Source organism: Leopardus geoffroyi, chromosome A2 (genome assembly GCF_018350155.1).
Source record: "Leopardus geoffroyi isolate Oge1 chromosome A2, O.geoffroyi_Oge1_pat1.0, whole genome shotgun sequence".
Classification (NCBI taxonomy): Eukaryota; Metazoa; Chordata; class Mammalia; order Carnivora; family Felidae; genus Leopardus; species Leopardus geoffroyi.
This window is the reverse complement of record NC_059331.1, coordinates 19,554,707-19,569,272: the sequence shown is the minus strand read 5'-3', so window position 1 is coordinate 19,569,272 and position 14,566 is coordinate 19,554,707. Positions and strand designations below refer to the sequence as shown.

The following is a 14,566-nucleotide window of genomic DNA, read 5'->3' as shown; positions in this document are numbered from 1 at the left end:
CCCATCCCCATCCAAGGACACTAGTGCTGTTTGGAGAGGTGCCGGCAGTGTCAAATCTAACTTTTTAGCCACAGCTTCGAATTAGCGCATCAGACGTGTGCCATCATTCTCTCACACACTCATTTCCCCAGCTTTTGTAGCTCATTAAAGGAGCTAATGGAACCAATTCTGCAGCTATGCATTAGTTGGCTTCATGCCAGATCAGACCTCGCTTCATTAAGTTCTGACCATATCTTGTCCTCCACTTGCCCTGTCCATTTACCTCTCCTCCTCAGAGGCTAAGTTCCAGGGAGGTCAGCTTGCATGACACCACAGACCCCAAATGCCCAGGCCCCAGCTGGATGCTCGGGGACTGATAGAGTCAGATCAGTTTTAGCAACCCCTTCATGACAACTGTCTCCCTGGTGCTTGGCCAGCGGTGTGTTGGCCACAGCATTTGGTCATAGACATCACCTCATTCAGTGCTCACCATATCATGAGAAGAACCAGTTTCATCCTTTTAACTGTGGGGAAACGGTGATTCTGAGAGGTTAGGTGACTTGCCCAAAGTCACACAGCTGGGCAGTGACAGTCAGGACTTGAACCTGCCTGTTGGTATCTAGGCAGTGGGGACCACGCAGGTAGCTGTTTTGCTCCTTTCATATGTGGGGTTTGGCCCCATACCCTGGGGTCTAGACTAGGCTCTGCCACTTGGTGGTTATTGTAACAGTGGCCGAGGAGACTCAGGCTCAGGGAGGTTTTGGGGCTTCTCGGGGTCTCATGGCTTACATATGTAAGCCACCTCTGGCATCCAGGAGTCTTTTGGGAACCAAGATTCAACCCTCATGCTCAGGGAGGCCTGCCCATTTTACAAATCCCTTCCCTACTTCTGCAAATATTTGCTGGCCCTGCCTGAGGGCTAGGCCCAGAGCTAGGGCTGGGAATGCATCCACAGGCAGTCTGTCTTCAAGGATTTGGGGGTTTATAGATGAGTTATTGCAAATTAGGGTACTTGGTGAGGATATAAGCCCTAGGGAACTAGTCCTGGCTCCTTCTCTCCCGTTTCTTTTCTTTCTAGATCCAGAACCTGGCAGAGCAGGCAAGGTGGGGAAGCCTAGCCAAGGGAGCCTAGGAATAAGGGGAGCCTCCAAATAACCCCCTTCTAGGCCAAGGCCAGAGCACCTGATCACAGGGAGTGAAGTGCGGGGACGAGGGTAGGACAGCTGATAAGCTGGGAGCTTCCCTGACCATCTCCCTAGGATGGGAGAGGGTGGCTGAGGCTCCAAGCTGGCTGTCTTCCCAGGAACCTCTGCGGACAGGAGATCCGACACACATTTGGAAATTGTCGAGTCAGGAACGCAAGACTCCTTCAATTCGCTAAATTTTGATGGCCTCAGTTTATCTGTTTCCCACCAGCTACAGACAACCTGGAAACAAAGGCAGAAGTGCCAGGTCTGGGGAGAGGTGGAGATGGGTGGGAGAGGGGAAGAATGCTTCCAGAAAGAGAGAGCTGAGCTGGGCTCCACGGCAGGGAGGGACAGAGACAGCAGGAACATAAGTGTGGGCTGGGCAAGCCCAGAGATCCCAGTACCCTAGGCTGGGAGCCATGTAGTATGAAAGACTAGCTATGGGCATGGGACTCCAGGTCAGACAGACCCGGATGCCAGAAGCAGAGGTCGCTTCCATCCTCCACTTGCCTATAAGCTTTGGGCAGACCATTCAACCTCTCTGAACCTCACTGGTCCAATCTGGAAAATGGGAACAGTGACAGTATGCAAGTTCCCAGATGGCCATGAAGATGGAATGAGAATACACAGAGGACTTAGATTAGCACAGTACCAAGTGCATACTGAGTGGATATGGGCTTCAAGGTTTGCTTGGCTTCAGGATTCCCCTGGGTCTGCCCTCAGGTGGCCCCACACTCTTCATGTCCCTGTTCTTCAAAACTTGGGGAAATCCAGATGCAGCCTCTGGCACCCAGAGGGATCCCAGCCTCTGGAATCCAGCAGGTCATAGAAAATGGTCTCAAATCCTGAGAGGGGCAGGATTAGACCTGGCTTTGCAAAAATTAATGAAAAATCAAGAGTCTATGGATTCTGTTTTGCTGTGAAAAGCTCAGTGAGGAGGGGAAAGACCCTTCCTGGTGGTGAGAGGATGAGAAGGCTAATCTCAGGGGAGAGACCCTGGGGGCAGGTGGGGAAGCAAGGTGGAGAGCTGGGGACCCAAGCCAGGGAACTCACCCAGCTCTCAGCTTGGCAGACTAGAGGAGAGGCATATCTTCACTCCCTCAAGTGGAAGCCACCTTTATACCCTCAAGTCCTCCATGCATCCTTTTGAGCAAAGTCCCCTTCTGCAAAATGTGCAGTGACCTTGGGGCTTATTCCTTAATTTCTCTGAGCCCCAGTTCCCCATCTGTGGTGTGCAGGTTCCCCACACGTGGCAATGGGGACAGGAGGACAGGCTGGTCTGGGACTACCAACATCTACTTCACAGGTGGAAATAGGCGCCCAGAGAGAGCTACAACCTTCACACAAACACACCCCGCTCAGAGATTACACATGAAGTGGCAGGACAAGAACTCCCTTTGCCCCAGGCAGGTATCAGATCCCAGCATTCTGCCCACAGCCTTCTGACAGTGGGGGGTTTGGGGGGAGGAGCTGAGGTGCCTTGTGAGGTCCCTGAGTACATACTCAGAGGGTACAGGTTCTATTATCCTCCTTTAACTTCTTAGAGGAAAAAAGCATTTTTCTGTCAAAATCAGCTACATAATTAGTGAAACATTACCCTGGTTCTATTTCTCCTATGACAATGTAAAAATGAGACATTTTCACCCTAAGACTGGAAGATTTCAGCAAATACAAATGTTTTATTCTAACCTCAGAAGCAATGTTCCTTCAATGGTCCCTCCTCACGAAGACTCCCACCTCAGCCAGTGTGTGTCCCACATTGTGCCACAGTGATGCCTACATAGCTGCTGGGGGTACAGAGGGCAGTGGCCACCTTCCCTAAGCAAAAGGTGACCAAGGCAAGTGAGGATATGACCAGGGCACCCAGCAGGCCATGCCCCTGGCCAGCCCTAGAGATAGGAGATTCAGCACGCCTGAGATTCTGTCCCCCTGGAGATGTCACAAAGATAACAAAGGAATCAATGTGTGTGGGAGACAGGAGGGGGGACATATTGGACTACTCCAAGAGGCACAGTGCAAAGACCCTAGGGAAACTTCTAACTCCATCCCCCAGACCTGCTCTTCCTGAAGCCAACAGCCAACACTGTATCTGCTGGCATCGCTCTCAATTCACTTGGCTTCATCCATGTCCCTGCAGCTCCCCACACAGGCTTGGGTGAGCACAGGCATCCATTACCTTACTCAGTCTTCTCCCAGGAGAGGCAGGGGCAAGTGGCTTCCAATCTCCATTGGTGCCCCCCAGCACCCCCCCCCCCAGCCCCTCTCTCTCTTCTGCTCCTGTTCAGCTAGAGGGCTCTGAGGGTTCCCACACCCAGCCAGCTTCTGGGAAATTTTCCTGGTCTCTGATCATGCCATGGAGCCATAGCCATGAGGAAGGGGAAGTCCTCTGAGAGACCAGGGTAGTAACCTGGCAGCACTGAGGGACACTCCTGTCATAGGAATGGGCAAACAGTGACTCATCCCCATTCTCTCAGGCCTCCCTACGGTAAAGATGCACCCTGGTACAGGCTCAGCCTGACTAAAGGCTTGAACTGGGCAATGGAGTACAGTGGAAAAAGGTCTTCAAAGCTGAGTCATAACCCCAGAGATCTGGTCCATGTCACACAGCTGACTGTTCCCCTGGCACATTTACTAGCTAGCTCAGGAGTGGCATCTTGGGGCCCCCTCTAGCCAGTCTCCACGCTGCCTGTCTACTTGTGCCACTACCTGCCTGTCTGCTTCCCCAGCACTGCCCACGATCACTGCCCACCAAAAAAGTCTTCACTGCTAGAAGCGGGGGACCTTGTCAAGCAGAGCAGCCGGCTCCTCATCTTATAGATGGGTAGACTGTGACCTAGGAGAGAGGTCTGGCTCCTGATCCCCAGGGATAGCTGCGAGCCACAACTTGGCTGCCCACAGGCCAGGGTTCCAGCCCAGCCAGGGCATGCCCCTGCTCTGTGACTCTGAGTGAGTTACTTTGCCTTTCTGAGTCTCGGTCTCTGCATCCATGACACTGGAGTGATACAACCCATTCTTAGATTCTTCTGTTTGTGGTTAGTGTGTAGGAAGCACTCAAGGGATAAGTGGGTGCTCTTATCCCATCCCCCACCCCCAACTCCTACTCTGTGTGCCACTGCCTGCCAGAGAGCATGGAGAGTACTTGCCAGTCCCTCTGTCACAGCCTGAGAAGGGGGATTAAACTTTATGTTGAGGGAACACCTACAGAACAAGTTGTGAGCCCCTTGTTGGAGGCTGAACCCTTAGGAATGGGGTGATGAGTGTGGCAGCTCCAGGCCCTGGCCCATTACACCCCTGAAAATAGCCTCTGAGGATCAGTGAGGTGAGGGGATCACGTTCAGGGTGCAGGCTAGAGAGTCAGATGTTCTGGGGTGCTCATCCCAGCTAGTATGGGGCAGCCCATAGACAGTATTGGCTCCTAGAGTAGAGGTAGGTTGCATCTAACATTCAAGCCCTCCCAGACTCTCCACAAGTTCCTCCCACTGGCTCTGAGGCCCTGGCTCAGACCCCAGCTCCTCTCCTCAGTCTCAGCCAGAGAATATTTGGGAGTCACAGTGTTCCTGGTCTCACACTGTTGTCCTGAGCAAAAGTCTCAAACCACTGAGCCATAAAAGAAGACCCAAAGGTGGAGGCCACAGTTGAAACTAACTTCCCACACTCCACAGAAGACACCTCGGGTTACAAGCTTGGCCCAAATGTTCCTGACTCCACTGCTCTGGCTGCCAAGGCCACCAGCAACTGGTCAAGGCCAGCAGCAGGAGGGGACATTGTGAGTGGCATGGGCACAGCTAGATGCTCCTCTTTCCTGCCCTACACCTACCCTACCCTGTTGGGGGGAGACTTTCAGAGTGACTAGGATGAATTCCCAGCACCTGGCCAGCCCCATCTGTCCTATGCCTGCCCTCAGCCTGCGGGCTGCAGAGAAGAGGCCCAGCTAAGCCTGAAACTCCTCAGACAGAAAGTGGCAAGGTGAGAGAGGGGAAGGACTAAGTGATAGCAGGAGAAACAGAGAGGGGAAAGAAGAAACGGACGAGACAGAACAGAAAGTGCCATAAAGAGAAAGCAGCAAGGACAAAGCCCTAGCCTTAAAAAAAAAAGGCAACCCTAATACCAAACCCACAAAAAAACCCAAAATCAATATTCTCAGCATCTCTGGCCTGTCCAGTGCTAAAAAGGCCTCCTGAGGCTCCTTATTCCCCCAAGCAGCAGCCTCCTCTCATACTCCTGCTCTAAGCAAAACCCCCATGGTTCCCAGCAGCAGGACTTTATTCACAATCACACAGGGCCTAATCCACTTAATTCCAAAAGGGTGGGAGGGTAGGGGGTGGGGGAGTCCAGGATACAAAGTTCCTTTCACACTATTCTTTCTCACCCCACAAAGGGCTGGCTTCCCCAGGTGCAAGATGAGCCCAAGGGAGTCCTCATGAAGACTGATAACACGCCACCAAAAAATGCACTCAAGCAGCCCCAAATGAGAGCTCTGCCCTCTAAGAGTGTCTACTGGCCTGTGCTGTATCATAGCAGGAACACAGGGATAGGTACAGCCACCAAGACTGAATCTTCCTTCCGGCCACATGTTCAAACCCAGGGTTCAAGTACACCACAGACATGACGATTTTGCAAAAGATTCCAAAAGTGCCTTTTTGTCCAGGGTCACTCAGGGAGAAGGTGGCAGGAAGGATTTCAAGCCCAGAGCCTTGCTCTCTCTCAACCCCAGGCAGCCTCTCATGTGGGAACACATAAGATCTTGAACAGACAGGAGCAGGCCAGCAGAACCAAAATTCTCCTAGAGAATCACGGGAGCCAGTGAAAGCCATGTTCCTATTGTCCTAAGAGCAGGAGACCCACCCATGCAGGAGGGCTTGGTGCACACTCTTACCACACCTACGGCTGACTGCAGTCTTCAGCTCTTGCCTGGTGACCATCACCTTTGGACACATGGCAGCCAGTCACGAGGCTGGAACCAAAGGAGGTGGGGGGACTGCAAAGCCAGATGCTCCACCTGCTGCCCACTCACAGGGGTATCCCATGATGATATCCCAAGGAGACCCTTGGAGAGAAAGATGAGGGATCCATGCAGGGAACTCACTTCCCAAGTACAAACCTCAGCAGAGACACGACAGACCTCTGTCATTACAGAGACTGGGCGCTTCCCACACAGCCTGAACTGAATGACAGCCCAGGTGACCCAGAAGCTCCTCGAGCACCCTGAGCAACAGTGCTCTACAATGGTTCTGATGATGTTACAAAAGAAAGTTCTGGGGGAAGGAGGGAGGATTTTTGCCCACTTTGTGAGGAAGGATACCAAAGATAGACAGAGGCCCCTAGGGGTGAGGTATGAATCTGAGTTGTGGGCAAATGGAGAGGAAAAGTGGCTGCCCTTTCTCAAGGCCCTTCTTCCACAGAGCCCCCAGTCCCTCCATGGCTCCCCAGAGTTTATTGGGGTCTGGACACCTGCCCTGCTGAGATCAGCCACGTCCTGCCAGGACATACGACTGTGAGTAGTGTGTTGAGCTGGTAGGTGTTGAGCTGTCCAAACCAGCATGCTGTCACACACACCCCGTGCCCTCCTCTGTCATCCACATCCTTCTCAGATCAGAGGCCTGGATTAAAGCTGGCGGTCTCTTCCAGGAAGTCTACCCTGGCTGGCCCAGCCCTGACACAGTTTCCTCTCGCCCACTCACCAACCTGACTTCCTGCCTGTGGCAGCCTGGACTCTGCTGGGCTGGGCTTGTCTGAGACTCAAAAGGCTTGAGACAAACCACACAAATTTTCTGAGGCAGTCCCACAGCCGTCATGGCCCTTGTGTGCTGGCCTGCAGGACTACTTGTCTGCTCACAAGCAGACAGTCTTACACAGTGAGGAGAGCTGGGTAGATAGAGACAAATACCAGCAGCATCACTTGGGGCCCAGCTGGGGCTATCAGGGCTCCCAGTGGAACCACGGAAGATGATGACAGCACCCTTCCAGGGGCCAAGTCTTAATTTTTTTTTTTTCAACGTTTATTTATTTATTTTTTTGGGACAGAGAGAGACAGAGCATGAACGGGGGAGGGGCAGAGAGAGAGGGAGACACAGAATCGGAAACAGGCTCCAGGCTCTGAGCCATCAGCCCAGAGCCCGACGCGGGGCTTGAACTCACGGACCGCGAGATCGTGACCTGGCTGAAGTCGGACGCTTAACCGACTGCGCCACCCAGGCGCCCCCAGGGGCCAAGTCTTAGAAACCATCCCCTGTCCCCATAAACTAGCATGAGGCACAGGATGACTTAAATGCTAAGACTCTGGCATCAAACTGCCTGGGCTCACGTCACAGTCCTGCCACTCGTCAGCTGTGCATCTTGGGCAAGTCATTCGCCTTGCTGAAAAGCAACAATTTTGTCCATAAAATGGGAATGACAAGAATTAGGTAACATAACACATCTCATGCATTGGGGATAGGACCCATCAGAACAGTCTGGGAAACTATTGGCCATTTTTGAGAATATTAGAATCTGCAGCACCAAGGCCTGAAGACTGTGTCAGCTCCTGGATACGGTGGGAAGACCCTGGCAGTCCCAGCAGCAGTTTAGGCTTTGAGCACAGCTTGCAAATGCATGAGCAGGTACGAAGCAGTTCAAACAATCTCTGCCAAAAACTCCACTATTTGCAGGTTTTAGGGTTTGATGCCTTTCCTAGAATCTTTGTTTAAACAGCAAATTGCCCACCTCTGGCAGTTCAGAACTTTCTACCAGCATGGTAGCACATGAGCTCCTCAAATTCTTTCCTTCCAGGAGAGGGACGGCCTGAGGTGGGGGTGGGGGAGGTGGTTGGGTACAGTGAAAGCCCTACTGGGGACTCCTTTGCACAGGACTGCCGGCCCCTCCACACGCTTCCTGACTTGTTGACTCGGTAACAAATGGCCCCACCAAGGCTGATCTGACCGGTCTGGAGTTGGTAGGTGAGGGGGTGGCTGCTGCCAAATGAGAAAGTACCGGCCTGCCTGGTAGCCCCACCCAGCCTCAAATCCAGCTCCACAGCACCAGCTTCAACAGGCCAGCCCCACCCATGGAACAATGTGGGGAACTCCCCGGCATGGGGACCCAGCACCCCACCACTCCATTCTATTTGAAGAAGAAGGGAAGAGGAGGGCACTGGGAGCCCTGGGGCCTCCAACATACTCAGTGGTCAGAGAGGAGGGCCCCTAGCCCCAGAGCCCAGAGAGCAGTGGTAGGAAAGAAGAATCCACTTCTTCCGCATGCAGAACCCCTCTGTCTTCTCAAAGCTTTTTAGGTTTTTATTTATCTAAGTGCCATGGCTACTTCTGCCTGCCCTGAGGCAGAGGACCACAAGTGAGCTGGGCAGGGGAAGAGATTCTGGCCTCTGCTATAATCTTAATCAAGCTACATGATTTCTGACCACAGACTCCAGGTCACAATTTTCACATATGCGATGAGGATTGAGGGGTTGTGTCTCAAATGTGGTGGGGTGACTAATGGGGGACAGATATGCAAGGCTGTGCCCAGTTAGGAGTGAAACTGAGGCATACTGTTTCATTAGGTAGGCCTAGAAGGAAGCATAGGCAGGAGGTCAGTAGGAGGCAGTCCCCTGCCCCCCATGCTTGGCGGGCAGTCCTCTAGGTCCTGCCAACGGGACTGCAGCAAGTGCTTAGGGGGGACTGAAGAGTGGAAGGACCTGCCAGCAGCAGAAACTGGCCTCAAGAGGGAACCGCTGAGTGTGAGTGAAGCCAAGATAAACCACAGCAGTGTCAGGAGCTGAGGGAAAGGGGAAGAGGCCCAGCTCCCCGGGGAGGAGCCTGCTCCTCCAGGGCCCCCAGAGAATAGCAACGGCTACAGGACATTGACCACAACTCTTCCTGTTTGATGAGGGCTTGCTACATTCCAGGCTTCAGGGTAAGCACTATCTGCCATCTTGGACAACAAGGCTAAGCGGACAGGCATGGAGAGAGGCCAGGGCACTTGGCCTGGACCACCAAGAAGGGCAGAGATGGCAGGGGGTAGAGGCTAAGCAGAAAAATGCCACCCTCTTCCTCAAAGTTAGAGCCACCACTCACAGTACACGTACGATGTGCCAGAGGTTGTACTAGTGCCATCTTGGAAGATGGTAAAGACCTGCCAGATGGTAGAAACTTCCAGACTTGGTCACTAGAAGGGGGCTGGGGGCAAGAAAAGGAAAGTGTTGGAGTGGGGCCCATATCTAATCCATGTACCCCTTGACGGCCAACTTAGGGCCAGGTCCTGAAGGTTCCAAGGCAGTAGCCCTAGCCATATTCACCCATAAAGCCTAAAGGGATATAGCAGGAGAACTTATTCTAGGCCTGTCCTAGTTCGCAGTCCAGAACAGAGAAAGCATTGAAGCCCTAGATTCAAGAGGAAGTGCTTTGGAAACTGTTGTAGTCAGAAGTTCCCCCCCAAGTCATTTGTCAAACACAGCATCTATGGGGAAGGGCCTAGACCCAGCTCTGCTTAAAGCTGGTGCTGCCTGGGCCCACAATCTCTGGCCTCCCCCTCTATCCCTGCCTCACTCACAGCATCTGGAACACCATAGGGGCTGGTCAGAACTCAGCCTTGGCACACAGGGCCAAAGGCTTGGTATTAAGAAGAGGTTCTCTGGCCTCATTTGGCCCCTTGCCTACCCAAACTGCCCCTGACCTCATAAGAGGTGAGAGAGCTATGATGGTGCTGAGGGAAGAGGTGGAAACTCCCCACTGAGAACAGCCACTTCCCCCTCGAAGGACTCAGAGGAGGACCCCAAACCCCACTTCACTACTGGGTTAGTAGGTGAAGAAGCTGTGCCTGAGACTCAGCCTTGCCAGCCCAGACCAGCCACCTCCAGACCCATCTTATCAGCCCCAGTGCCCCTAAGAAAGACACAAGGAGCTGGGCCCAGGTCCCTGCTCAGTTACTTGCAGACACTGTACCCTAAATAAGTCCTGTAGCCTCTCCAGGCCTGCACCAGACCCAGTACCAATTACTCTACAGGCACCATCACATTCCAAGCTCACATAAACCCCTTATCTTTCCCCCTGAACAGAGGCAGAAACCTGGTTTCCAGAGTCCAGGACCTAGTCCAAGGTCGCAGAGCTGGCAAATGCAGGCCAGAGATTAGAGCCACGTCTGCAGAACCCTGCACTCAAGCTCATAATTGCAATGTCTGTAAAATGAGAAGATCCTTTGCTGTATTCTAACCTCCAAAGCTGCTCTCCTTGCCATGATCTACCCATCCAGGTGGCCACTGGCACAAACCACAATGGAGTGAACTTCCCAGTGATGACAGATTCAAGGCATTCTGGGTATGAGGCAGGGTCCTGGGCCAAGAACTAAGTGACTTAAGCCAGAACTATGTGGCTAGATCAGCCACCTCCAGAACTCCCTGGATTCCATCTGTATCAGTGAGTTCTTAGCCAGGCCTCCAGGGGAGGCTGTGGTGTGACATGAATAGATGGCTGGCCCACCCTCTGCCCAGGAACCAGGGTGGGTCAGGCTTGAAGCAGGGCCTGCCCCTTTCAACATGGGGCCGGTGACTCAGCTGGAGCCCATCAGCAGCTTCCTGCTCACAGACGTGATGGGCACCATCCTTACCCACCAGCCAGCCCTGGGAGTTTCCCACCCCTCCAGCCCAGGCAGGCAGGGGCCATAGGAGAAAGCAGCCCCACCCCAAGCCTTGGTGGGGACTCAGCCTCAGACAGAAGGAAACTCAGATTCATTCCAGGCAGAAGAGCTTCTCATGAAAAAGAAGAAGAGGAGAGGGGAGTAGGAAGGGTGGGGGGAGGAGAAAGAGAAGAAGAGTTTCTCATGGAAGGAACAACCAAGCTGAGTAAGCCCCCACCCCCCACCCCCACTCCCTGCCGGAACACAGAAGCCCAGCCAGCCATAACCCCAGGGTCAGGAACGGCTCCTTCCCTGCTTCCGGGTAGAGCAGACTCTACTCACACTGACTCCACCCCTTGCTCTCAGGGACATCCCGAGTTTAGCTAAGCTGAGCCTCGACTTCCCCACCTGTAAAGCAAGGAGGACCAGGAGCCTGACCTTACAAGGTAGTGTAAGGATGAAAGGAGATACTGATCATAAGAAGCTTAGCAGGGGTCCTGGGCATATGTGCACCCACAAGCCTCTGCTGTTGGGCCCTCCGAGTCACCCAGGAGGGGTCACTGACCTTCAGGGCACACTTCTGCCCAGTACGCCTGTGGAAGCACTCCAGCACCTTGCCGTTCACACCCAGGCCCAGCACCTGCTTGGACAACTGGTAGTCATCGGTCACTGCGTACTTCTTGGGCTCCCTCCGCCCCCCGAGGGCAGGAGCGCCAGTTGAGCCGGGTCCGCAGGGTGCACCCTGCGGTGGCGCGGGGCCCCCCTGTTCCTCTGCTGTCTCGTCATCCATGGCCCCCGCGGGGCGCTCAGAGGCGACCCCAGCCTGGCGCGTCCAGGGCCACCTGAGGGAGAAGGGAAGAATGAGTTCCTCTCAGACTCCTCCAATACACCCCAGTATTGGAGCCCTAGAGTCTGTCTGGGCTGCGGGTCGTGGACGGGGCCGGGAGTTCGGGACGAACTGCGGGAGAGTACAGAGGTGAGGCAGGAGGGGTGGTCGCACAACCAAGCACTAGGGAGTCCGGCCTGACACCTGTCTAGAGGGTAAAGGGTCGGGCGCCAAGTGACCGTGAGGTTCTGGGAGAGGGAGGTGGAGGGGGCCCTATGAGGGCGTACCTGGCAAGGGCGTATCTGACAGCAGAGTACCTGGCTGCGGCGCCGGCGAGGGGCAGGGACCGCGGTCCCGGGAGCCAGCGGCCGCGAGCGCCTAGAGCCGAGTCGCGCCGCCGGCGGCCCACGTGACCGCCCCCCTCCTTTCCTCCACCCCCACCCCCTCCCGCCCCGCGCGTCCCCGACTTGAGGCCTGGCTTGGTCAGCCTTAAAGGGCCAGACGGGCCCTGGCAGGACCGGGCGTGGAGGGAGCCTCCGGCGGGCCCCGCCCCGGAGCCCCGACGGAAATAGGGGGCGTGGCTTCCCGAAGGAGAGCGGAAACCTCCTAGGCTCCTGGGCCCCGGGACCGCGAGGGCAGTGAGAGCCCCGGAGCTTACCAGCGACCTACGAAGTGACAGCGCAGTTTCTCTTGGAGCCACAGGAAGCCACTTGAGTCGGGCGTTTTCTCTGCACGCTGCCAGACGGCCCTCTAGCAAGGCTTGTAAGGCTTGCGACTTCCTTAGTGGTGGCCCACCGCCAGCGTACCTAAAGTCTTAATTTTTGCCATGGAGCCACGTGAAATGGCATTTCGTTGTGATTCGCGTTTTTCCCATCCCTGCGGGCTCTGGGTGTCTCTCGCCTTCTGTGCATCTCCTGCTCATATCCGTGGCTTTGTTTTTTTCCCCCGTTTGGGATGAAGCGTCCTTAGACCAGATATCCTAAATTCCCATTTGTCAGATCCATCAACTTCTCACCTTCTGGTTTGAGCTTTTGGTATCGTGTTTACAAAATCGCCTCCTCCCACCCCAGATACTCTTTGGCTATGTGGTGCTCCCTTCCACATGTACGTCTCTATTCTGAGCCCATTTTATACCTTAGGTATTTTGATAGTTTTCCCATCACAGGCTGTTAAACACCTCATTTCACAGATGAGGAAACTGAGGACCCCTGAGAGGAAACAACTTGTCTAGAGTCGCAGTGGGTGTTGTTCTCTCCTGGGACAAATCTGCACTACACCAGCACACCCCTCTCACCCCCCAACCCTCAGACTGAGGGACTGGAACAAGGTGGTTCACTTGGTACTGGGAAAGGGAGACTTGGGTTATGATCTGTGCGCGGGCCTCTGCTGCCATCTACAGGCCACTGGCATAACTGCAGGCACAGCCTAGGTCCCACCCGTAGGTGTCTCTGAGTCCTTCTGACTTTGGGATTGGGCCGGACTAGCGCTCTCACCCACCTCCCATGCATGCCCAGCACAAATACGCACGTAGGTGCACGTGGATTCCTGGGGTCCTGTAGGTCCAAGGCTCTTCAGAGCAGTTCCTGGAGAGCTGGAACCTACTGTGCTGGAGGAAAATGCCCAGGGCTCTGCCCTGTCTCCTTGAAACACTCTTGAAGCTAGCAGAGTTCAGTGAAGCAGAGGCCCTGATGATGACCTCAACTGACCGTACTGAACGCTTCTTTTGGACTAGACACTGTGTGGGTGTTCTACCTGGGCACTCCATGACCTCACTGGAACCAGAGTAGGCAGGGCTAAACACATCCCACACAGCCTACAAGACAGACAAGCCCTAGAGATCAAGCAACCTGCCTAAGATCAGTAGCTGTCATGGCAGAGTCTCCATCCCAACCCCTGAAGAACAACTCCAGGGCCCAGCTCTTACCCTCAAATGATGCTTTCCTCCCCTGTGCCTCCCTGCCCCATTCCTACATCCACATGTACAAATATGCTCTCACATATGTTCAAATATGCACACAAATGCACAAATATGTACACATGTGTACAGACACATGGGCATGCACATGCACACCACACACATACACGCATTTATGCCTAGCTGGACTCAGAATCTCTCTCCCTGAGTCCCACTTAAGAATCTGATCCAATGGGGCGCCTGGGTGGCGCAGTCGGTTAAGCGTCCGACTTCAGCCAGGTCACGATCTCGCCGTCCGGGAGTTCGAGCCCCGCGTCAGGCTCTGGGCTGATGGCTCAGAGCCTGGAGCCTGTTTCCGATTCTGTGTCTCCCTCTCTCTCTGTCCCTCCCCCGTTCATGCTCTGTCTCTCTCTGTCCCAAAAATAAATAAACGTTGAAAAAAAAATTAAAAAAAAAAAAAAAAAAAAAGAATCTGATCCAAGATCTCAGAGCCTTGGAGGAAGCCCTGTGATCTGGAAACTTCTGCAGCTTGGAGACTGGAGAAGGATCCTCCCTCTGGAGGTGATTGGTTTGGGCCAGGTGAGCCCAAAGCTGAGCAAGATCTCATTCTGGACAAGCAGGGTCCCACTCAAAAGCAGAGTGCTGGGCAGCTGAGGGTGGCTCCTTGTCCCAGCCAAAGTTATCTCAGTGTATGCTGTAGTTGCTGAGATATCTTATTTTCTAAAAATGGAATTAGATTACAATTATTCTAAACATTTTATAATTGTATTTTTTAACTTATCTCTTTTTAATTAAAATTTAATTGCATAAGTAAAACTTGGTTGTTATAATAAATTCAAACCATAGGGAAATGTAAAAAGTAAGCACTGGTGATGCCTGTCCTCTTGCAGTCTCCATAACCAATGCCAGTGCTTACAAAAGCACACACATTTCCCATGTAGGTCCATCATAGACAAATGTTTTGCAACTGCTCATTTAATCCAAGAGAGTCAGAAGGTGTGGTTTCCCTTAGCTGCTCATTTTCCAGCAACCACCTGCACACTGATGGGAGAATTCAGCATTTGGGATGGCTGG

General features: G+C 53.6%; 1 protein-coding gene across 3 annotated transcripts in view; it reads right to left on the bottom strand.

Annotated features, from left to right (window-relative positions):
• The window catches only part of MAPKAPK3 (MAPK activated protein kinase 3), a 28,842-nt gene extending 16,722 nt beyond the window's left edge, over positions 1-12,120 (bottom strand). Inside the window, exons 1-2 of one of the 3 annotated variants that reach the window (XM_045492941.1) lie at positions 11,865-12,120; positions 11,317-11,593 (exon numbers count right to left, since the gene is read on the bottom strand). In XM_045492941.1, the coding sequence (XP_045348897.1) occupies positions 11,317-11,541 (225 nt within the window). In that variant the 5' untranslated portion in view covers positions 11,542-11,593; positions 11,865-12,120. Of the gene's footprint in view, positions 1-11,316; positions 11,594-11,864 lie in introns of those variants that run through there. The other 2 variants (XM_045492942.1, XM_045492943.1) reach the window with 2 other exon arrangements.
• Between the last annotated feature and the right edge of the window lie 2,446 nt (positions 12,121-14,566).